Raw genomic sequence first — 26,623 nt, 5'->3', positions numbered from 1 at the left:
GATAGAACGCCGCCGTTCAAGTGAACGTTACTTCTTTTGAAAAAAACACATAAAAAACTATATAACACACAAACTAAGCTGTGATTCAGTGATAACATATACACTGGGCGTTGAGCTTGCAAAATGCCATCGTTAACTGCTTATTCTAATGCTGTAGCATGTGCAAGAATTTTTAGCCTCAAATAGTAGTACAGATTTCATCATATTTGCTAAACCGTTTTTTCATATATGCCGAACTATCAAGGCCGCTTAAACAATAAAATTATTATCAGCCTGATAGAGTTATTAATTATTTCCACGGTGCTGCTTTCAAAGCTTTAACGAAAACACTGTAAAGCTTAGAAGTTAGAAAACTCGCTTCAATATGCATTGACAAAAGTATTAATTGCTATTGTTGTAACTGAGTCATTGTTAGTAAAAATTTGTCAACATTTTTCTATCCATCCTGTCCAAAATCGGATCCAAAGATCAAAGAATGTTGAAGTCGCAGTCAGCTGGATGTGGTTGTCAATTAAAGGGTGACACTCTAGTTTTCAACACTTCTAGAATAGCACTCGAATGAACATGGCCTTCAAATTAAGATTCTACCTTATGTCAATTTAGCTGTATTTCAGAATGTTATAATATTGGAGTTTTGGGTCAAGGTTAAAATAGCAAGCATAACTTTGCAAATATTGACGCAACAAGATTTTAGTTTTAAATAAGGCTCTGCTTCATATATTTGCAAATCACTAATGCCTGAATTTAAAAAAAGAACCCAAGGGTATATTTCTCTTTGTTTAGTAACATCTAATCAAAAATGCATTGATTTTAAATAAGTGCAGAGTGACATACATGGATTATCAACACCGAAGAGTGATTTTCAGACATCAGATTAAATGTGGGTGATGCTATGATAAGTGGCTTTAAACTAACACAATGTACTAGGGAACCAAGCGTGATTATTTTGCTGTAGCTCAAATGCAGTAGAAAAAATAAAGGTGTCTAACTTTTCAAGTATTTCAGTCAAATTCGTTGCCTACATAAATGCTGACACTAGTCTTTGTGTTCTGCTGCTGTCAGGTTACAAAACATAGCTCTCCTAGTCAGAGGCATTTAGGTATCTAGAGCAATCTAGGCATTAGTGGTTTCAATGAACACCTGAACAATGGTGTTTAACCACATTGCTTGACCCCATAGGTCAAGTATTAGCCTAATTAATGACTCAATAAATAGCTACCCAGTCAGGTCACACTAAGCTTAGCAGCAATCGTTCTGAACACTGGCCATTGAGACTGCTCAATGAATGTTAATCCTGATCATTTCTCTAATAATTTGAAGCAAATAGAAATCCAAACTGCTCTATCGCATGCATGCAAGTGGCACACCATTTAGTTTCATAATTAGCTACTAAAGTAGTATATAGAAGTGGTCATCAAAGTACCTTCTACAGTATATGTGTGTTTTGAATAACAATACATTGGTTAAGTATTATATTACTAAATGAGAAATGACACTAACGAGCATTAATGTCCTTATTGTTCACTTGTATCTTAGAAACCATCAATTCTGTTTTGACTTGCAGCACGTAAACCAGCTTATTTAACTTTTGAGTGGAGCTGAGCAATGATATGTGATTCATCAAAGCCATAGCTTATCAGATTTTTATAAATGATAATTCACATTATTTACTATTTCAGTCAGCAGAAAACGGTAAAGTGCAGAGGAAATAGCAGAATTTGACAAGTACTGGACTGAAAAATCAGGCAAACTGCCAACAAGATCAGTGTTGGATGCTAAACACTCAACGCTGCCTAACAGAAGTGTTACAGTGATTCGGGCTCAAGCCAACAACTTGCTAAAGAAGGCTGCGAGAAAAAATGCCAGCTGAATTTTTTATGTTGTTGAACCTTCTTATTATCATTGCGTTGTATTTGTCAATAAATGTGCTCTTTTTGAAGACTAAAAGAGACCAACTCCGCAGTAATGCACTTGTATAGTTATTTTGTATCAAGCAGTCTTAGCTATTATTTTATGTACAGAAAATGTGCATAAAACAATGACTATGATAGATAATACAATACCGACAATAGATATTATCTGTTGTACTGCACTGTACACTATGATGTATTATTCAAGAAACAAGCTCTGAGATAAATTATAATAATTCTTTTAAAGAAAAACTAAATATAAGGAAATATGCCGCAGCAGCCAGTCTACTGACAACTTACTGTCAAACCGACAAGCCCAAAAAATTACTTAGAACGCTGTGCTTGACTAAAAACAATCAGAAATTCACTACACAATGAGAAATATATCTTTTTGGGTCATTTTCCAAATTTAAGTGAATGTGTCTGAGTAGAATGTTCTATCAATTTCTTGACAGTTCAGGGCATTATTATTACTGGTAAAATGTGAATAATAGCACTCAGTATTACTATTGATCAATAAAACCACCCAAAGTCAAGAGATCTAAAGTTAGAAAAAATTTGGTATTGTGCTGGGTCCAGCCCGACTGATCATTGCTAACAATAAATTGCAGTAAGAAAGAAGTTTTGAAAAGCGAAAATGCCCTCAAGATAGAATGTTATTGTATTTTTATTGGCTCTCTATGTGATATTAAGTTTTTCCCTGGGTTCTACATAGGCACAATGGGCTTGTTTGAAATCTACCCAATTTATGGTGCTGTGGTATTGCGCAGGTTTTGCAACCTGACACTCCATTCTCGAGTGGGGAAATGTTTTTACTTAACGTTCTAAGAGTGGCTTAAGATGAATAGAAAGACATTGCTGTTATTGTATGTTAGATTGAGTAATTAAGTATGTTGTGCAAGTAATTCATATTATTACTGTAGATAATATGCACAGCAAGCAAAAATGTGTGTGTTTCATTTTAGCAATCACAGTAACTGAGTTGCGTCCATGCATTGTTACCAACTAATTTTTTTTAAGTTTTTGTATGCAGTGCAGCAGCGATATGTGACTGAATAAGAAACTATAACATAGACCATATTTACAAATATTGAGTTACATTATTCGTTTATATTAGTGAGCAGAAAGTTATGCAGCCTAAAAGAAAATTGAGAGTTCAAAAAGCCATGATCGGAAGATTGAGGCAAACTACCAAAAATGCCAGAGCTGTATACTGTTAAAAGAAATTGGTGTTTTAAAATTATAATGATGACTTATGCCCGAGCCCACAACTTACTCAAAAAGCTGCAAAATTAAACTGGCAGCAGGGTCTTCTTGTTGTTGAGGCTTTTGTAATATCGCATTAAACTTGACGTCTGAATAAATTTACTCCGTTTGGTGACTAAGCAACGACCATTCTATGGTACTTGACTAGTTGAATTTTTTAGTATCAAACATGGTGGCTGTTGTTGTTTTAAATACAAATTTATTGATTCCTACGTTAAAGTTTAACATACTATACAATATGTAGGTTCTAACAACAATTATTGTTGTTTTATACAGATTGTTGTTTTATTGTACAGATTATAGCAGACTCTTAGTTGATCTATAAGTGATAGCAACATCCTAAATTATATGTAAGCCATGGCACCTCTGCATTGATATGTAAGTTATAGCAACCTCCTAAATGATATATAAATAACAGCAGCTTCCTAATTACTATATAAATCATTGTAGCCTCCTAACTGATATATAAATAGTAGCTACCAACTATATAAAATTCAAATTATAGTACACTCTTTTGTGATCTATAAGTCATAGCAACATCCTAAATTCTATGTAACCCATAGCAACCACTGCAATGATATGTAAGTTATAGCAACCTCCTAAATGATATATAAATAGCAGCAGCCACCTAGTTAATATATAATTCATAGCAGTCTCCTAACTGATATATAAATAGTACTGTAGCTACCAACTATATGAAATTCAAATTATAGCAAACTCTCAGGCGATCTATAAGTGATAGCAGCATCCTAAATTATATGTAACCCATAGCAGCCTCTGCAATGATATGTAAGTTATAGAAACCTCTTAAATGATATATAAATAGCAGCAGCCTCCTAATTAATATATAATTCATTGCAGCCTCCTAACTGATATATAAATAGTAGCTACCAACTATATGAAATTCAAATTATAGTAAACTCTTATGTGATCTATAAGTCATAGCAGCATCTTAAATTCTATGTAACTCATAGCAACCTCTGCAATGATATGTAAGTTATCGCAACCTCCTAAATGATGTAAAAATAGCAGCAGCCTCCTAATTTATATATAATTCATTGCAGCCTACTAAATGATATATAGATAATATCTATCAACTATGGAAAATTCAAATTATAGCAAGGTCTTAGGTGATCTATAAGTGATAGCAACATCCTAAATTATATGTAACTCATAGCAGCCTCTGCAATGATATGTAAGTTATAGCAACCTCCTAAATGATATATAAATATCAGCTGCCTCCTAATTAATATATAATTCATAGCAGCCTCTTAACTGATATATAAATAGTACTGTAGCTACCAACTATATGAAATTCAAATTATAGCAGACTCTTAGTTGATCTATAAGTGATAGCAACATCCCAAATTATGTGTAACACATGGCACCTCTGCAATGATATGTGAGTTATAGCAACCTCTTAAATGATATATAAATAGCACCAGCTTTCTAAGTAATATATAATTCATTGCAGCCTCCTAACTGATATATAAATAGTAGCTACCAACTATATGAAATTCAAATTGTAGTAAACTCTTATGTGATCTATAAGTCATAGCAACATCCTAAATTCTATTTAACTCATAGCAACCTCTGCGATGATATGTAAGATATAGTAACCTCCTAAATGATATATAAATATCAGCAGCCTCCTAATTAATATATAATCCATAGCAGCCTCCTAACTGATATATAAATAATAGCTATCAACTATGGAAAATTCAAATTATAGCAAGGTCTTATGTGATCTATAAGTGACAGCATCATCCTAAATCATATGTAACTCATACCAGCCTCTGCAATGATATGTAAGTTATAGCAACCTCCTAAATGATATATAAATAGCAGCAGCCTCCTAATTAATATATAATTCATAGCAGCCTACTTACTGATATATAAATAATTGCTATCAACTATGGAAAATTCAAATTATAGCAAGGTCTTAGGTGATCTATAAGTGATAGCAACATCCTAAATTATATGTAACTCATAGCAGCATCTGCAATGATATGTAAGTTCTAGCAACTTCCTAAACAATATATAAATATCAGCAGCCTCCTAATTAATATATAATTCATAGCAGCCTCCTAACTGATATATAAATAATAGCTATAAACTATGAAAATTCAAATTATCGCAAGGCCTTAGGTGATCTGTAAGCGATAGCATCATCCTAAATTATATGTAACTTATAGCAGCCTTTGCAATGATATGTAAGTTATAGCAACCTCCTAAATGATATATAAATATCAGCAGCCTCCTAATTAATATGTAATTCATAGCAGTCTCCTAACTGATATAGAAATAATAGCTATCAACGATGGAAAATTCAAAATATAGCAAGGTCTCAGGTGATCTATAAGTGATAGCATCATCCTAAATTATATGAAACTCATAGCAGCCTCTGCAATGAAATGTAAGTTATAGCAACCTCCTAAATGATATATAAATATCAGCAGCCCCCTAATTAATATATAATCCATTGCACCCTCCTAACTGATATATAAATAATAGCTATCAACTATGGAAAATTCAAATTATAGCAAGGTCTTATGTGATCTATAAGTGACAGCATCATCCTAAATCATATGTAACTCATACCAGCCTCTGCAATGATATGTAAGTTATAGCAACCTCCTAAATGATATATAAATAGCAGCAGCCTCCTAATTAATATATAATTCATAGCAGCTTACTAACTGATATATAAATAATTGCTATCAACTATGGAAAATTCAAATTATAGCAAGGTCTTAGGTGATCTATAAGTGATAGCAACATACTAAATTATACGTAACTCATAGCAGCATCTGCAATGATATGTAAGTTCTAGCAACTTCCTTAACAATATATAAATATCAGCAGCCTCCTAATTAATATATAATTCATAGCAGCCTCCTAACTGATATATAAATAATAGCTATAAACTATGAAAATTCAAATTATAGCAAGGTCTTAGGTGATCTATAAGTGATAGCATCATCCTAAATTATATGAAACTCATAGCAGCCTCTGCAATGATATGTAAGTTATAGCAACCTCCTAAATGATATAAAAATATCAGCAGCCTCCTAATTAATATATAATCCATTGCACCCTCCTAACTGATATATAAATAATAGCTATCAACTATGGAAAATTCAAATTATAGCAAGGTCTTAGGTGATCTATAAGTGATAGCATCATCCTAAATTATATGTAACTTATAGCAGCCTCTGCAATGATATGTAAGTTATAGCAACCTCCTAAATGATATATAAATATCAGCAGCCTCCTAATTAATATGTAATTCATAGCAGTCTCCTAACTGATATAGAAATAATAGCTATCAACGATGGAAAATTCAAAATATAGCAAGGTCTCAGGTGATCTATAAGTGATAGCATCATCCTAAATTATATGAAACTCATAGCAGCCTCTGCAATGAAATGTAAGTTATAGCAACCTCCTAAATGATATATAAATATCAGCAGCCTCCTAATTAATATATAATCCATTGCACCCTCCTAACTGATATATAAATAATAGCTATCAACTATGGAAAATTCAAATTATAGCAAGGTCTTATGTGATCTATAAGTGACAGCATCATCCTAAATCATATGTAACTCATACCAGCCTCTGCAATGATATGTAAGTTATAGCAACCTCCTAAATGATATATAAATAGCAGCAGCCTCCTAATTAATATATAATTCATAGCAGCTTACTAACTGATATATAAATAATTGCTATCAACTATGGAAAATTCAAATTATAGCAAGGTCTTAGGTGATCTATAAGTGATAGCAACATCCTAAATTATACGTAACTCATAGCAGCATCTGCAATGATATGTAAGTTCTAGCAACTTCCTAAACAATATATAAATATCAGCAGCCTCCTAATTAATATATAATTCATAGCAGCCTCCTAACTGATATATAAATAATAGCTATAAACTATGAAAATTCAAATTATAGCAAGGTCTTAGGTGATCTATAAGTGATAGCATCATCCTAAATTATATGAAACTCATAGCAGCCTCTGCAATGATATGTAAGTTATAGCAACCTCCTAAATGATATAAAAATATCAGCAGCCTCCTAATTAATATATAATCCATTGCACCCTTCTAACTGATATATAAATAATAGCTATCAACTATGGAAAATTCAAATTATAGCAAGGTCTTAGGTGATCTATAAGTGATAGCATCATCCTAAATTATATGTAACTCATCGCAGCCTCTGCAATGATTTGTAAGTTATAGCAACCTCCTAAATGATATATAAATATCAGCAGCCTCCTAATTAATACACAATCCATAGCAGCCTCCTAACTGATATATAGATAATTGCTACCAACTATGTGAAATTCAAATTATATCAATTTCTCAAATGATCTATAAGTTATAGCAACATACTTTATTATATGTAAATCAGAGCAGCCTCTGCAATGAAATGTAAGTTATAGCAACCTCCTAAATGATATATAAATATCAGCAGCCTCTTAATTAATATATAATCCATTGCACCCTCCTAACTGATATATAAATAATAGCTATCAACTATGGAAAATTCAAATTATAGCAAGGTCTTAGGTGATCTATAAGTGATAGCATCATCCTAAATTATACGTAACTTATAGCAGCCTCTGCAATGATATGTAAGTTATAGCAACCTCCTAAATGATATATAAATATCAGCAGCCTCCTAATTAATATGTAATTCATAGCAGTCTCCTAACTGATATAGAAATAATAGCTATCAACGATGGAAAATTCAAAATATAGCAAGGTCTTAGGTGATCTATAAGTGATAGCATCATCGTAAATTATATGAAACTCATAGCAGCCTCTGCAATGATATGTAAGTTATAGCAACCTCCTAAATGATATATAAATATCAGCAGCCTCCTAATTAATATATAATCCGTTGCACTATCCTAACTGATATATAAATAATAGCTATCAACTATGGAAAATTCAAATTATAGCAAGGTCTTAGGTGATCTATAAGTGATAGCATCATCCTGAATTATACGTAACTTATAGCAGCCTCTGCAATGATATGTAAGTTATAGCAACCTCCTAAATGATATATAAATATCAGCAGCCTCCTAATTAATATGTAATTCATAGCAGTCTCCTAACTGATATAGAAATAATAGCTATCAACGATAGAAAATTCAAAATATAGCAAGGTCTTAGGTGATCTATAAGTGATAGCATCATCCTAAATTATATGTAACTTATAGCAGCCTCTGCAATGATATGTAAGTTATAGCAACCTCCTAAATGATATATAAATATCAGCAGCCTCCTAATTAATATATAATCCATAGCAGCCTCCTAACTGATATATAAATAATAGCTATCAACTATGGAAAATTCAAATTATAGCAAGGTCTTAGGTGATCTATAAGTGATAGCAACATCCTAAATTATATGTAACTCATAGCAGCCTCTGCAATGATATGTAAGTTATAGCAACCTCCTAAATGATATATAAATATCAGCAGCCTCCTAATTAATATATAATTAATAGCAGCCTCCTAACTGATATATAAATAATAGCTATCAACTATGGAAAATTCAAATTATAGCAAGGTTTTAAGTGATCTATAAGTGATAGCAACATCCTAAATTATATGTAACTCATAGCAGCCTCTGCAATGACATGTAAGTTATAGCAACCTCCTAAATGATATATAAATATCAGCTGCCTCCTAATTAATACACAATCCATAGCAGCCTCCTAACTGATATATAGATAATTGCTACCAACTATGTGAAATTCAAATTATATCAATTTCTCAAATGATCTATAAGTTATAGCAACATACTTTATTATATGTAAATCAGAGCAGCTTCTAAAAGAAACAAGTTATAGCAAACTCCTAAATGATATAAGTTACGGCATCTTACTAAAGGGTATGTAAGCTATGCCATGCTATGTTTCCATTGTAACTATTACATAAGTTACAATGGTAACATTCTAATTTATGTGTAATTTGTAGCAATCTGCTAACTGGTAATCATTATTTTTGCTTACTCATTGAGGTATGAATTATTTTACCTTCAAATTGATATGTAATTTACAACAACCATCTAGACATTCTCCAAGTTTTGACAGTTTTTCTAGTATGCATATATACAAAGTATGATAAGGCGATGAATATATATTGTATGATACCATATTCTCCAAAATTTCCATAAAAATATATAATAATTAGGAGGTGAATAAATATATATATATCTACAATGTAGATAAATTAGACCATATAGGAGGCTTACCCATATATATTTGCGTTAACTCCTAATCCCTTATATTCCGCAACCTCCTAACTGGTATATATTTATTCAACTCCTAACTCGGAAATATGGGTATATATATATATATATATATATATATATATATATATATATATATATATATATATATATATATATATATATATATATACAGTAGATGCAGTATGCACAGTCTCTTGCATGAAAGTGCTCAATATTAAAATAGAGCGATGTAAAATTGGGTGAAGCCAAAAATGCACGCCAAAAAGTCATTGCTGTTCAGCCAAAATACACCATGGCAAAAGAAAACCTGCAATGAGTTATTTGACATTACTATGGGAAGCTATGATGGGGCGGAATGCTGTGAGCTGGTTGGAGCCTATATACTCAAGCAGATCCAAGATGAGATAGGCAATACTTTCGGTTTATATCGAGATGACGGCCTAGGAATAACCAACAAGACCCCAAGAGAAGCTGAGAAAATCAAGAAAAAACTCTGCTCTATCTTCCACAAGAACGGACTACGCATAACTATATCGGCGAACAAAAAGGTGGCCAACTTCTTAGATGTAAACCTAAACCTGACGACCGGTATACGCAGAATTTACCACAAGCCTAATACACATCCACAATATGTACACGCCAAGTCCAATCATCCACTTGGAGTAATAAACAATATACCACTAGGTATAAATAGGAGACTGAGCAATTTGTCATCAGACAACTCCACATTTACCACCGAAACTGACATATACCAGCAGGCACTCAATCTAAGCGGACACAAACACAAGCTTGTGTTTCAGCCTGCCCCGACAAACAATGCGCAAAACAGAGACAAGAATACCAGACGAAGACCGATACTATGGTACAACCCGCCATTCAGTAAAAATGTAGCTAGTAACATCGGTAAGATTTTCTTTAATATCCTGGACACAGAGTTCCCTAAATCACACGCTCTTCGTAAGATCTTCAATAGAAACTTTGTGAAATTAAGCTACAGCTGTATGAACAATGTGAGCAGTATCATTAGCGCTCATAATACCAGATTGCTGCAGCATCACAATGAGACACCTATAACTACAGAACCAAGAGAATGCAACTGCCGACATAAGAATGGCTGCCCACTACAAGGAAAGTGCCTGAGCAAGTCAATTATATATAAGGCGACAGTCACCACCAATGATCAATCTGCGGACGAACATTACATAGGATTGACTGACACCACATTCAAACAACGCTATTACAATCATATGACAACCTTTAGAAATGTAGAGAAAAGATCAAGTACCGAGCTCAGTAAGCACATATGGACCTTAAAAGACCAAGGCATAGAATATAACATCAAGTGGAGCATAGTCAAAAGAGCTACATCATACAACAAGACCACAGGCAGATGCAACCTATGTCTGTATGAGAAATTTTATATTATATACAATCCTAACATTGCTACCTTAAACAAACGCTGTGAACTAGTTTCAACATGTAGACATGCTGGCAAATTCCTTTTAAGCAAATTTAAGACTTAACTTTTAAGCTTCTGCATTGTTGAGGCTTTAAATCGTGTTGCTTGCTAATTTTAATCCTACGTATCAGTGGTGTATTTAGGTATTTTAAGACCTACGCTTTTATTTCCATCTATATATAAGTCGTTTTCAGCGCTAACAATTTTATCTGATGATTATTGCATGGCAATATGAAACTATTAGTAATAAAGTTGTTTTAAACTTAACTTTAACTTTCATTTTCACCCAATTTTATATATATATATATATATATATATATATATATATATATATATATATAGCTCTGAGCTGCACTGATGAGGCTTCAATAGCCGAAACAGTACTGTCTGTAGCATGAGTATATATATATAATTTATATATAGTGAGGTATATATCGAAGTACATATAAATATTTGTTTATACAAACATATACCAATATATATATACATATATATACATATATATATATATATATATATACATATGTAAATTCGAAAGTATGTCTCTTCCTCCAGCTATAGATCTTAAAATCTGGATAATAATATTCTGTTGTCTGATGGATTTGAACTCTCTACAAAAACAGCAACAAGATTAATATGCGTACGCTCTACCACTGAACCACCACGATTTAATGATTAGCTGTGCTATCATATACCGCATACTCCATATGCGTGCTAATTATTTTAGCCTTATGTTTTTTACCGAACATTTTGAGATTTAGTCATCTCGGAGCTCAAATCTAAACTTGGCTCTTCACCAAACTGGAGCACGCGTGTAGCAGTTAACAAAGCTCCGGCAATGCATGGAAATATTTGGTAACAAATGGGAAGCATTTCACGATGCATAAATTCTTCACACAAAGTGAGGAACCATCTGGGACAGCGCCTTCTCTACTAAAAAACATTCCTAGGGAGATAACCCTTGCTGTCGAGTTACCCTAAATGGTTTTAGTGGAGACTTTCCTTTAAAGAGTAAAGTAAACATGCCATTGCTGTTTATATTTTCTTTTTCTTACAATCTTTGATGTAACTGATCTGTTGCATCTTTAACTGTTTTATTATCATTCTTATTGAATTTTTAGTATTGTATTTTAGCCTCTAATGTCTTTGATGTTTCAAGAGCTAAACATACCAAAGGTTTACTTTTGTTTTCTATTTCCAACATCATATATAGAACACTTTTGATTAAAGTTTAATACGATCTATATCTACTCATTCCTATTTATACTATACTGTATACAGTACAGCTTATGATGTAAAACGTTAAAAAATAATTTACTGAAAAAAAAAAATTTATTGAAGTTTTTTTCTTGTTTTACAACGGATTAAAAAATTTACATAGTTTTATTTTAATGGGACCGAGTGTTTTGGATTTAGAACAACTTGGTTTTTAAACAACCTTCCTACACAATGCTGAAAGTTATGAAATTGTAAATTTACAGTCGTTTGAAAACCTTTAAAGGTGTTTATTTTTAATTTAGTTGTCTTGCACAAAACCTTTTTGTTGTGATATAAAGTTTGAAAGTTAAAGTTGTTTGAAAAAGTTTAAAAACCTTCACAGTTTTTTTTATTTTTTTCTTGATTTATTTCAAATACACAATACTCTTTTCTCACAATATGCAGTTTGAAATTTAGAATAGCAACTGTTGCTATATGTTAAATAAAAATAACTTATACGTAATTATACTAAATTATAATTATATAAAAATAAAATGGTCTTCTTTATTACCTTATTTAATGAAAAACTTTTCATTGTAACCATAGCTAAACAGCAAATATTTAGCCATTACTTGCAAATTACTTTACAGTTTAATATATTTACAGTTTTATTTTCTTCCTAATTAATTTCAGCAAAACACTTTTTTCATGATATAAAATTTAAAAGCTGTAGTTGTCTAAAAGAGCTTGAAAACCTTTACAGTTGTTTTCTTTTTTCTTCTAATTAATTTGAACTGCTTAAAAATTTTTTCTCATGATTTTAAGTTTGAAAACTACAATGGTAAATGTTGTATCTGTGTGTTATATGAATTTGTTTTGGTCCACAGACATTTTTATTACTCGGGCAACGCTGGGTGTTACAGCTATTATACGTATATATATATATATATAAATGTATGTATATATATATATATATATATATATATATATATATATATATATATATATATATATATCGGTTTTTAAGTAAAGAAAGTGCACTAGCAGTACAAACCTGCGATAGCAGCAGCACAATTGTATGAATCATCATCGTCATTGTCCCGATCGGGAGTGCTGAATTCCATTCCATCGTGGTAAAACAAAGCAGAGCTATCTAAGCTTCCTTCATAACCAGCATTACTTATCTGTTACACCAAAAAAGAAACATTTTTAATCAACATATATAAGATATCATTTTAATCCTTTATCATACTGTAGTTATATCTATTTTGCTTCTATTTTCTCCGTTAGAAATGATGGCATAAAATTGTGTAAACTGACTAAGAGAGCCCAAAAACTTGACTGGCAATGTGCACTAGATCTTGAGGGTTACAGAAATATATCCCATTAAGATATTGGCAAAACTTGAAGTGAATTTAATTCTCTGATTGTCAGATGTGATACCAGACAGGACATACAGTATATGATTGGTTTTGGGTTAATAAACTTTTCCAACAAATCTGTAAGTTAGGTTGTGTGTGTATGAGAGTATATTTTATTAAATTGCTAGCAACCCTAATAGTTTACTACTTCCTTCATTTTTTGTAAAAAAACTTAAAACTTTGTTAAAAGTTAAAAATATAGAAATTTGTAATTATATAAGTTTATTAAACACTAATTCAACTTATGCTGGTTAACTGGCGTTACAGATTGCACTTTGCTTTTTACCAAGTGATCAAAGAAATAAATCTGTACAACAACTGTTTTATTTAACAAAGAAAATTGGGAGATTGGTGCATCATTACTATCATTTTGTTGTTTTTTTAGAACAGTGTTTTAGGCTGATAGAAAATTTCAATTCATAATGATAATTGTAAATACAATCTCAAAAACAAAGTTTCTTGAAAACTTACAAAAAACCTCTTCAAACCTTTTCAAACCAATTTGTAAAACTTTGTATTAGTCTATTTAGAAACTTCAAGCCTAGTTTTTCTGTCTTATTGATTTTAATGATGAAAGAATGTGCTTAATGAAGCGAATTGTTGGCACTTTTATTCCTTAAAGTTTGCTTAATTTTAATTAAATCTTTTGCTATGGACCTACTTATCTAAAGTTACTTACTAAGAAAAAAATAATAATTAAAAATGGCAATTAAACCTTATTGTAACTTTTAAACAATATGGCTTATAACAATTATTTATAGACAGCCAGCACTGCTCTCAGCGTTTTGCCACCACATTATCACAATTATCCGGTAAATTCTAAAGGTGACTAGGTAATGTAGTGAGTGTGTTTTTGACTTTAGATCATATGCCTCAGGTTTTATTCCTGTGTTAGGTAGTCTTTTTTCTAATGCTCTTAGCGTGGCTTTAGATAGACATACAAACAGACAGACATGTATCTTATTATAGCCAAGAATCACGAGTATATATATACAGCTGTTCTGTTTATACCATTGCTTTCAAGTTTTAGATAATACATGTTCTATAAATCACAAATATGAGAATAACTTGTAGTTTTTGTCTCATTACCAGCATACAATCATTTTCTTTTGTTGGAATGTACTATGTACATACTTATTCCTGAAAGTGGTTTGTATCTTTCCTAGCATACATTCATTTCCTTATGTCCCTGTGAATTATGTAATCCCATTCAGCTTGCAGTTGTAAATCTCACTGCTGGCATTATTTAATTTTCACATGACCTCATCTACTCACAATTGCGTCATAGTTGTCTCTCCCTCACTAATAACATTCATTTATTTTCATGCCTCTCTATGTGCTGTGTACTCACATTTAGCCTGTAGTTGTCTCCCTCACTGTCAATTAAAAATCTCGACCAGGTTCCTGACTTTGTAGTCGCATCAGCTGCTTTAAGAAGAATGTTCAGCTTCTTATTAGACTGAGTTAATGCGTGAATCTTATCTAGTCCTGAAATATAATAATATGAATAATATTAAAGCAATACAAATTTAAATGCAGGCTTTCATACATTATGAAAATATTAACTTTGGTCATGATATCCACAAGGATGTCCAGTTTGTTTTAGCATTACGTTTAGCATTGAAGTAGCAAAATTAATTGTTGAATCAACTGATTAGTGTTCAATTTTTTTAATTAATTCACAAAAACTTACAGGTTTTATATATTTTACAACACAGGCAGAAAAGACTTGAATGTTATGTTTTTATTTATTTGTTTGGGTGTCTGTTTAAACATCAACCTCGGAAAAAACATCTATTGTGTAGATGATAACGTGTGTTAACTATTTCGCTACCAAATTTATTTCTAGCTTTGCCCGAATTTATGTTTTGTGTTCACACAAATGTTGACATAGCGTCACTAAGTTTGTGTTAACTGGAGAAATAAATAATTTATCCACATACCGTAAAAAGCAAGTTGTTGAAAAGACAATTTTTCATTTGAAAATTTAAAAAAATCTTAATTCAACGCCATTTGAAATCAGCAAAAAGTTTTACAAGCTATACCAACATTATTTTGCTAATGATTTCATTATTGGTATTTCGATTGTCGCCTTATTATTCGGTTACTTGTACAATTTTTTCCTGGAATACATGCACCAAAATAATTGGAATCACTCAATATAGAGTTAATGGAGTCTCAATGACGAAGAATGTTAGAAGCTTATACGGCTTAAACGATAGCAGTGTTATTTTTGTCTGTGTTTTTTTTTTGCGGTGAACTTCTGTTTGATAATGAGTGAGCAGCTAGTGAGAGGCCTGCTAATTATTCTATATTGTTAGCAACAAGCTTGCTTTTATGGAGACCAATTCTTATTGGTTTATCTGAAGTGAAAGCTGAGTAATTGTAAACAAACTAACACACTGTCTAAAATCCGATGTATTGGCTTCCGGCCATAACGTGATAGTAACCCTAGCCAATACATCAGCTTGTGGTAGTGAAAGAGTAATAATATACTTGAAAAGAAGATAAATCCAACTTTCATACCTAGCCAGTACTCTCCTGTTATGGTACCAAATCCTTCTTTATAATGCAACCAGTCTTGGTAAAAATCGACCTTGCCATCGAAACGTTTCTGGACAATAGTCCATCCATGGCCATCAAAAAAATCACACCAAACATATAATGGTTTGAAGTTGCTGGTAGGGGGATCTATTAGGTAGACTCCAGAAGTAGCTGATCCATTTTCGTAATGTTCTTGGCAATCTAACAAAACATTTTTTAAAAGCTAATATTATGTGGGCTAGTATAGCAAATGCCTAAATAGTACTTCACAGTGTAACATAGTCAATTTTTTTCAGTAATGAGATGTGCTGCATGCAAGAAAAAAGGAGATTACCTTTGGCTATAGACAGTGTTTGTGTTGCATCTTTTTCTGTCACTGCTGACATCGACCTGGCTTCTGTAAATTAAAATGGTTTAAAAGATAATTTTTTTATAAACTGATATACTGATATACTCTGATACATTTACCTGGCACAGGGATATCCATGAAAAGTTTGCTACAAACCAATTTGACTATGTCATATTGTTGAAACTTTCTGTGATATAGAGGTATTCAATATTCTTACTGTTTCAAGTTTGACTGATTAACTTTGCATGTTAAAATGATTTATTTCTAAACAAAAGAAAACATGAACATTTGAACCTTGCAATTCATGTTGTACTGGTTAGACAATAAGCATATTTTGAGAAATTATGGCCATTTATAGCAAATTACTCTTAACAAGACTGAAATCCTGTCACTCACTACTAGAACGAAAACAATTTTAATAGACAAAGTATTCAATTACCACTCATTTGCCACCATGTTGTGATCTCTCTTTTCATAGTTTCTAATGATAATCTTCGTACTGTAGATTATGTGTAAATATTTCTATAAGCAGTTTTTGACTTTGAGAGTTTATGTAAGCTGGGCATTTTGCAAAAAATAATTATCATCAGGACTCCAAATATCAAGCTGATTGTACAAGGAGGGATTGATTTTATAGAAGCTAGTAGAGTTATATAGAAAACAATGCATACTTTGTAGAAGTCATGTATTACCTGGTGTGGTGGTAGAGCTGGTCATTACCGGATGACTTTTAGAAGCATCAGAACGACATGACTTAAGAGTTTGCAGCAATCTGTTTAGTGTAAGCTTTGCCAACTCTAAGTTTAGAGACTTCAGGTGATCATCGTTGAGTTCACGTTTAAACCTGTCAAGGTCAGGGCAATCAGCCTTTAGAAGTTGATGAATAGTAAGGATTTGCTGTTGATAAAAAAACAAGTTTTGCTCAACACTTCCAGGTTCAATAACATTAGATTGTACAACTGATATTAGCAGAATGAGCAGGGTGGTTTGTGGAAAAGTCGACATGGTAAAGTTGTCAAGTTTCTACTGCTCTAATCACTTTGCATCCTGTAGTTATATACTAAAAGAATGAGCACATGATTAGCTCCTCTCACAAGCCAATCAAAGCATTGGCATTGATCAAACTTGTATTTATTTGTGGCTTAATGTACAACAGACCACCCACATTATCCTATGACGTTGGTGGACAAAGTTCACCATAATAAGAGTAGTAACCAGGAAGTAGACTGCATGTCACCTGCTTATCAACATTATGTTGACTGAGTAAATATTTTGTAACATATTTGTAACGTCAAGCTGGTGACCGGTAAGATAAGATTAGTAGTGTCAACAGAAAAGTCATGCATTTGATACTGTGAAGTTCATCATGCTGCAATAAAGAACTCCATACAGCAGCGGATGCTGACATCCATGTTTTAGTAAGAAACATTCGCATGTAAATCACATAAACAAAGTTGTTGAAGATAATGTTGACTTTCGAAAATGTTTTTGACGAAACAAATATTATTACTGAGCTGGGAACTGCCATAAAATGCTAAAAATATAACTTGGATTGCCTCTGATTGTGATTAAATAGCCTGATTGCTAACAACCATTTCGGGCTCCAATCAAACTAACCCAGTGACATTAAACCATGCCTTGTTGCAATCTCATATACTAGTTCAATTAACATTCTGGTCAAAATAATTTATTTTCAATTCAAATCTTAAACTGTGATGTATCAATTCTAATAGAATAACAATTTATTTTAGCAACTATTAAGAGCATTTATCTAACCTAACTGAGTAATTAAGTATTCAATCATCACTGATTAAGCGTGATGTACACCCAATACTCTTCCACTTACGGCTTGGTCGGGTCTCAATTAGGCCAATTTTGTCTTTTTGACATCAACTCAACCTCAATGCACACAAACAAACAAAAACCAAGTTACTATAAGCTTATACTTCAGAAATATGTAATTGAGTAGCATGAAGGCATACCAGTCACTATGGCGTTTAATTGAGGAGCGACAAACTTTATATAATAAATATAAATAGTTTAGGTCCCCGTTTTTTGGCTTCTCTGCGCTAGTGAAGTAAAATGGGTAAAACCAATCAGCTCGGTTTTGCAGTACAGAAGGCACATATATGCTAAAGTAATCAAAGCATCAAAGCATAACACAGAACCAAAAACTTTTAGGACCATTTTTACCGAATTACTTCAAATTCGTTAAATAAAAGATTCACCTAGTAAATTTTAGTACCTAAAATACTTTGACTATAAAATTACATTAAATAATTTGTAAAGTTTGATTAATTTTTCCTAAACCATGTTTTTTTATTAGTTTTGCTGCTAAAAAATAATGTTAACTCATTTTTCCAGGTTTGTAATGATAAAAAATTGACTAATAATTTTAAAATTTTGAAATACAACTAAAACCAAATATGTTTTTTTGTCGCTGTTGTTGAATTTTTCCAATACTAACATTAATCTCTGACTAAACTCAAACCGAATATACAATTGTTCAAATAAGACATGCAAATGAAATTTATGAGTTATTCACTGTCAGAAACAATAGAAACTTGCAAAAAAAACCTTCTGTCGTGAACCAGAGGATTTATTTTGTAGTTAAATTGGTAACAATCGCTTATATTGTAGTACACTTGCCTTGCTGGTTAAAGTACAAATGTAGCTCACACACACTGACTCCCTTCAAACGGTGGGATGTATTTTATTAGCAGACACTTCGCTGTTTTTCAGTTAGTGGTGAGCATTAGTAAATATATGCTATACTTTGTTACTTTATCTAGTGAGTTGGTTTGAAAAAACCAATAGGCATGTCTCATTCTCCCTTCAAAATCCCCTCGCTGGAGATACTGACAATAACTTTTAATTTCGTGCAGTATATTTGCCACACTTTATGTATAAGAAAAGGTTTTTTTGTATTCTAATTGTATTCTATGTTTATATACTGTTTATTTCCAAATTGAGTAAAATTGTCATTTGTAGAGCTTCCAGTCTCATGGTAAGGTAGAATCAACATTATTAGCTGGATCAATGACAACCTTGTGCTGATTTTTTAAATATCAAAGCTGCAATTAAAATTCTCAAGTAAAGGCAAACACAGATATGGCTGCAGCCAAAGGTAGTTTCTATTAAACTGAGAAAATCCTGGTTAAATAGGTATATTTGCTAACATTGCTCTGACAGAGGTCATGTTTTTCTTTGAAGAATGATTATTATAATTATAGTTTTGATCTGATTGTGATCACAGTTAATAAAGATTAAGTAAGTAGTTTCTGCTGCTTAATACTGGTAACTTATAAATAGTGTATGTCATCAGCAAGCAAATGCATACAAAATGATGGCTGCTACTTTCTTATCTGCCTTATATAAACAGTTTTAAAAGAGTCAACTTTTTATCAGATACAGCTGCCACTCTCTAGTTCAAACAGGAGTGTTATCACTTCAAACCCTAGATTCGGACTGCAATAAGATATTGGTAGTGGATCAACAAACATTCCTTTCAATCAATTATTTGCCTGCCACAACATTGCAATATGCTGCTAGCTGCATGTTTGTTTTCATAGCATAGACTGTACTCTCAGTAACTGTTTGGCGCCAGCTTCAAACATACATAATGATGCTGATGTACTAAATATAAACGTATAACACTCACGATATGCTTTGCCATTATTAGACTTGCGTTCGTAAAATGCAGTCTATTTTTGTTTTTCATTGACATTTCTAGACTAATAATTTTATGCTTATTTTTCCATTTTTAATGTTTGTTACAAAACTGGGCGCTGTATTTATTTTCCGTTCTTTTTGTTGGCCAAAACATTGATCCCTGTAACATATATGATGACGCTTTGGGTTAACTATTGCTCACATAAACTTGGTCTTGTAGTAGACTTGTGAGAAAAGGTGGATAATGTAAAGATAAGATGAATATATTGTTCTGAATCTCTCAACCTCAAAATTAGTCAGAAGTAAAAGTTAAGGACAGTTTTAGTGAATCAACACCATGATGGGCCACTTTCTCATGGATTTGGAAGTAAAATATATTCATATAAATTATATCAGTATAGTTTTGATTGTTTGAATAAAAAGTCAACTAAGTGTGTGAGAACAGCATATTCATTATTATCCGCAACATTTCAATCTCAATACAAATACACATAATACATCTTTGAAAAAATACTGATGAATGCTCTGATTATCGTTATATGTTCTGGCATTTTCTCTAGTAACACCTGCCATTACTATTCATAATTTAACTGATGGTTTCTATAGCGAGTGCTAGTAAATATAGTAGCTGAAATTGTAGCCTTATAACAGCAGCCTTATTGGCCAAAAGGTACCTAAAAGATATTTTAATTATGCTATCCCTTTTTATGAATGTAATATTTGTTATTAATTCGTAGTTTAGGTATTTGCTAAATGAATTAGCAAAAAATGGTAAAGCATGGGAAATTATAGATGTTTGATGTATGAATATTCTAAAACAGCCTTTATGCTTCGTTTTAAATGTATTTTTTGCAACTTTTTTCATATATTTGTTCTAGTTATATTTACAGGAATAATAAAAATCTAACAACATCACTGCATAAGCTATATAAAACAAGCCTAAGTAGCTGAAAATAGTACCTAAAATTTTAGAGCAAACATAGATGAGTTGATCTTGATATAATAAAACTTTGACTTAAAACTGTGCAAGGCTTTTAAAGAATGTTACATCTTTTTTTAAGATACGGTCTCTATCTCAAGAGGCCTCCTTTGTTGTACCGCAAAGATAACATTTCTTGTGCCACTGGGTGTTGCAGGAACTGAACTGTGTGAGAGTTACCCTTCATATGTTGGAAAGCATGAAAGCGTGATTAGCTGTACCATAGTTCATGCTGAGCAGATATAGTTAAGGCAATGTTGCTGTTATAATAGAGGTTGTTTGTGACCGAATAAGCATCACAATGGGAAACTCATAGTTCAATCATTTATTAATCACTGTTAATTAACTGCTGACCTCTGATAGGTCAGTTTGGTGGAAGCTCTGTGACTGACTGAAATTTTCAATTTTTTTTGTTTTTTCTGTAAAAAACTTTTGGGGAACTTTAGATTTTGTTCTGGTTAATTAGGTATCTAAAATAAAACTATCTTTGCATTAATCTAATTGAATAAATCCTAAAACCGAAACTACATTCACATAGGAGCTGTTGTTATTTCTGAATAGATGTTTTTTGTAGTAGTCATAATCGGTATGCTATAGTGAAAACAGTAACTCCTAATGCTATGGGAAAAATTATGTAAGATCAGTACCAGTCAATAAAATATATATATATATATATATATATATATATATTTGAAAAATTATTGCGAAAAAAGTAAACTTTTAGTATTTGCGTTACAAATCTGTTTCGTGCGAAGCACTCCTCAGACGCAATTGTACTAAAATGAAAAGCTTTACCGAATGTGCCAAAATATCAGAAATGGGCTCGCTGTGTTAATAATGTAATTTAGTGCTAAGTGTAACCGAGAAGATAACTCCTAGCATGTCTGCAATTAGAAGTCAATTCATTTCTTTTATTTAATGTGCCTAAGTGTGGTTTGCATATTATGAAGTATTTTTCAAGTAAACATAATTTGCATCGTTTTGTCTTGTTTGTATATGGCTGTGCTTGAGCTAATATTTTCCATGTTATGTTGTATGTTGAGTTGTTTTCTTTCAACTTCCAAATGTGTTTGCTCAATTCTGTGTGGTGTTGTTTGTTTTTGTGATTAAACGAGGCTTTATGGTTGCTGTATCTAGTTTTGAATTCGGTTGAGCAAAGTCCTATGTAGGTCGCTACGTGGTTGTTTGTATTGTTGCTGACTGTTGCTTGATATATCACATTTTTGGCTCTGCATTTTCCTTCCAAAGGGCAGTTGTTCTTTTGTCTGCAATTGCAACTTTTTTCATTGTCTTCTTTTTGTAGTGTACTGGTTTTATTAAGGGTTTTGTTGCTCCCATCAATGATTGTTTTCATGTTTGGCATTACTGAGTAGCTCAGTTTTAAGGTTTGTCTATTAAATATTGCGTGGAGTGGGTGTTTCTTTGGAAAACATGTTGTAACTATGTTGAAGAATTTTTGTCCAATATTGGTTGCAACATTGGCGCTGAATGGTGGGTTGTACCATGTAATTTTTCTTTGTCTGTTACGTTTTTTAGGTTTATTCATGTTGGTTTCATATTGTAGTTTGTTGTTGTATCCACTCTTGTGGAGTGCTTCTTGGTATGGTTGCACTGTGCTGTTAAATTGTTGTTCATCTGATGAAAGTGCGTTTAATCGTTTGTTTATGTTGTCTGGTAAGTTTTTCAATATGGAAGGTGGATGGTTGCTTTGTTTGTGCACATATAGTATTGTGTTGCCGGATTTTTGGAAAGGCTTGAAGCTGCCATCTTGTAGATTTAAAGTTACGTCAAGAAAATTCACTGATCGTTTGTTCGCCTCAATAGTAATTTTCAAGTTGTTCTTATTAAATATGTTGCATATTAGTTTCTTTGTTCTCTCTATAGCTTGGGGTGTACCCTTGCAAACCGCAAGTCCGTCGTCTCTGTATAGTCCAATGCTGCAAGTCAATTCTTTGGGTATTTGGGCCAGTAAGTAAGTCCCTACTAATTCACAAGTCTCCGCTCCGTCGTAGCTACCCATAGTCACGTCAAACAATTTATTAGAGTTCTTCTTTGACCAGGCCGTGTCGTTGTGAAATACAAGCGATCTTTTTGCATGTAGTATGATTACTTTTTCGTCTTCTGTGATATTTGTTATGTTGCTTGCAAAATCTAATGCTTTTTTTAATAGTGTCTCTGTTATTGAAGGGTAAAATTCACAAACGTCAAAAGTAATAAATGCTTGCTGTTGCTTTTCCTTTATTTCTCTAAACCAATTCAGTACATCACCCGTACTTCGCCATAATTTTACACTAGTTTCTCTTGTCACTTTTTTGTTGATACCTGTGAGCAGAGTTTTGCTTATTTTTCCTATTTCAGATTTTGTTGGATTGATTAGTCTACACGTGGGGTGGTTTGCGAAGTTATCTTTGTGGTCTTTTAACGTTATGAATGGTTGCTTCTCTGCAATTGTCTCAATTCTTTTCTCAAGTCCTAATTTGTGCGCTATTTCTTTGTCTTTTGATGTAATTTGATTTACTGCTGTCTTGTCAGCTTTTTTGTAGGTTTTAGTTACATTATTTTGCAACATTTTGCTGTATTCATCATTTTCAAGTCTGTAAAAGTTGGTTGTTTTGTCAGCTTTGACAAGTATTTTATTGTTTGCTTGTATTGTCTTAGTGTCTTGAAGTAGTTTTCGTTGAAGTTCATTGTTGTATGGCTTGAATTTGATGTTTTGTATCATTTCTGTTATCTTACTTTCAAAATCTGACATTTCTTTTATAAAAGGTGGCAGTTTTATAAAAGGTTTTATAAAATTATGTTTACTTGAAAAATACTTCATAATATGCAAACCACACTTAGGCACATTAAATAAAAGAAATGAATTGACTTCTAATTGCAGACATGCTAGGAGTTATCTTCTCGGTTACACTTAGCACTAAATTACATTATTAACACAGCGAGCCCATTTCTGATATTTTGGCACATTCGGTAAAGCTTTTCATTTTAGTACAATTGCGTCTGAGGAGTGCTTCGCACGAAACAGATTTGTAACGCAAATACTAAAAGTTTACTTTTTTCGCAATAATTTTTCAAATATTTCATACTCCACTAATAATCTTTTAGGTTTTAGTGTAGAGTTCTCTTTTTATATGCTTTTGCACTTGCTTTTAGTTAACATATATATATATATATATATATATATATATATATATATATATATATATATATATATATATATATATAGTGCCCTTGTGTATACTTTTAAATCTGTTTCATTACCAACTATGGAATTAATAGAACCGATGGCTAACCAGTTAGGTGGTGCATGTGTGTGTGCGTGAGCGTGTGTGCGTGTGTGCGTATGTGCGTGTGGGTGTATGTTGTGATCAGCTACAACTAGCAAACTTTAAGCATAAGCTGGTTATTCCCAGAACCACCTGCATTGAACCTTCTATGCCAAATAATGATACAACAAAAATACTGCTTTCAAGTCATGAGGAATAACTTTGCTGTAATTTAAAGTCTTATAACACCTTATGATAACTTGCTATGGCAGTATTAAATTTTTATAACACTCCACGATAACCATATATGATGACATTAAAAATTTCTGCTAACCTGTGCTATAACAAAAATTGCAATTATTAAAATAATGGTGAGCAAGGCAATAAAAAAGAAAAAAACATTCATATTTCAAATTGAGGGGCAGCAAACAATTTTGCTGGCTTGTCAAAAGTGTTAAAACTGATGTCTCTTAGCAATATTATTGAGCAGAGAAAAATTCACTTTGAAAAACTCAACTCCTAAACAGAAGCTTACATTGAGATTCCTTTTTTATGCAAATACACAAGAAATGTAAGTCAAACACCTTTACAGACTGTGTACGCAAGGAACATCAGCTTCCTCATCGTAAACCAGCAAACAAATTGACGAAACATTTTCTCTTTTCGTTATGCTGGCTGAACTTTGCTACTGCGCTGCACTAGCAGCCTAGGAGGAGTGATATGTACAAATAAGGTTAAGAATTGTCAGCTACTTGCTCTATGGTCTTAATATGGTTATTTCTGCAGGTTAGGCTATTACATAAATTAATGACATTTGAGTTTTAACCCTTCACAGCCATCCATGTACAATTTTAGCTTTTGGTCTATTGCCAGCCGTTTTACTAAAGTAGTCTATTTTGCTGCAGGAGATGTATACATTGTATGTGTCAGACTGACCCTCTATCTAAAACATTTTTTAATATATATATGTTAGCAACATGTTAACAAACAGCTATAAAAAAATGTCGATGTATCTATATTGTTCGTGTTACTGAAGCTATGTGAGACTAAAACCGGTACAAAACTATACCCATCTGCTACAATGTTCGTTATTTTTACAGCACTCTTACTTTTGCCACAATCACAGTCAGTGAGTTCACTTTCATTGCATAAACACTTATTTAGTTCTGAACTGGCTATAATGCCATCAAAGTTCTTTGTTTCCTAAATTGGTAGGTTTTTATGAAAGCCATAATAACACTAATAGTTTGAACATCAGAAAGAGAAAACATGTGTTTTTGTGTTGGAAATTTCCAAACAAAGATTAAAAACTGCTTTACAAAGTTAGGCTAATTTTATGAACAGAATTCAGAAAACACTGTCAATACAATAAAAATACTAAAGATCGTTGTTTACATTGTCAACGAATAATAAAATTAGGTTACTTTTCAGTTTCTTGGAAATTTCGCAAAATTGCTCATGCGGCAGTAAAAAGGCTAATCACAAAAACAAAAAGGAATTGTACCACAAGTTAGGCAATACTAATATGGAATAAATAGGTACTTAAGGTATATCTTAAAAAGGCGGGTTGTATCGGCTATATTGAGAAGATTATTGTGCGTCATCTTCTTGCCTATTGTGATGACTTCGCAATTAAGAAGTTTTTTCACAGTCTGATCGGAGTGTAAACCTTTAGCTCTCTCAGCACTCAATTGAAAAATCAAATGTTAGGTGATCCAGTGTCTCTGAGAGCCATTCCATTACTGCTTTTGAGCAGCAGTGTAGTGCTTACAATAATCTATCAAAAATTTGAACAAGACCCTCCATGCTCATTTTAGGATAGTTAGAAATCTCGAAAAATGATAAGATAGATGCTGTATGCTTATGCTGTATGTATAGATGGCTTCGAACAATGCGATGAAAGCGGAAGTGTCGGAAGCTGGGGATACTCACCGAAGTGATAATGAAAAGTCTCTGCCGGCCTTTGAAGAGATGACACCGTTTACTACAGAGTCAGTACCGGCCTCCAGTGCTACCTCAATGATTCAATCTGAGGCCATGGAGGTTGCTGAGGATGTCGAGAGAGGGGGAACAACCCAAAAGGAAGGAGCAACTATGAAAACTCCAAGCTTGAAGATTAAGAGACTATACAACAAGGAGGTAGATTCTCTTATCCAGAGAGCAAAGGGATTTCGGGGATGTGACCTGTGCTCCTTTGTGGGAGACGTCAAGCAGGTGGCTGTACATGTTCGACAGCATTACACCAGGTTCTTTTGCCTCTGTGGTTATTCGGCATCCACCAAA

General features: G+C 32.5%; 1 protein-coding gene across 1 annotated transcript; it reads right to left on the bottom strand.

Annotated features, from left to right (window-relative positions):
• Positions 1–11,858: 11,858 nt before the first annotated feature.
• On the bottom strand, positions 11,859–17,428 carry LOC137397190 (microfibril-associated glycoprotein 4-like). Its single transcript, XM_068083477.1, has 6 exons — positions 17,116–17,428; positions 16,409–16,471; positions 16,057–16,275; positions 14,882–15,018; positions 13,164–13,293; positions 11,859–11,914 (listed from the first exon to the last, which is right to left on the bottom strand). The coding sequence occupies exons 1-6, from the start codon at positions 17,426–17,428 to the stop codon at positions 11,859–11,861; spliced, it is 918 nt and encodes a 305-aa protein (XP_067939578.1).
• Between the last annotated feature and the right edge of the window lie 9,195 nt (positions 17,429–26,623).

The sequence above is a fragment of the Watersipora subatra genome, chromosome 5 (genome assembly GCF_963576615.1).
Source record: "Watersipora subatra chromosome 5, tzWatSuba1.1, whole genome shotgun sequence".
NCBI classification, from domain to species: domain Eukaryota; kingdom Metazoa; phylum Bryozoa; class Gymnolaemata; order Cheilostomatida; family Watersiporidae; genus Watersipora; species Watersipora subatra.
Note: the sequence above shows the minus strand (reverse complement) of the source record. Positions and strands in the feature narration are given on the sequence as shown.

What these genes read in the sequence shown, in the direction of transcription:
- LOC137397190 (XM_068083477.1), bottom strand. Translation starts at nt 17,428, where the DNA reads ATGTCGACTTTTCCACAAACCACCCTGCTCATTCTGCTAATATCAGTT. An exon ending in CAGCTCTACCACCACACCAG is followed by an intron (nt 16,472 to 17,115) that starts GTAATACATGAC and finishes TTTAATTTACAG; the next exon opens with AAGCCAGGTCGATGTCAGCA. An exon ending in AACAGGAGAGTACTGGCTAG is followed by an intron (nt 15,019 to 16,056) that starts GTATGAAAGTTG and finishes ATTATATTTCAG; the next exon opens with GACTAGATAAGATTCACGCA.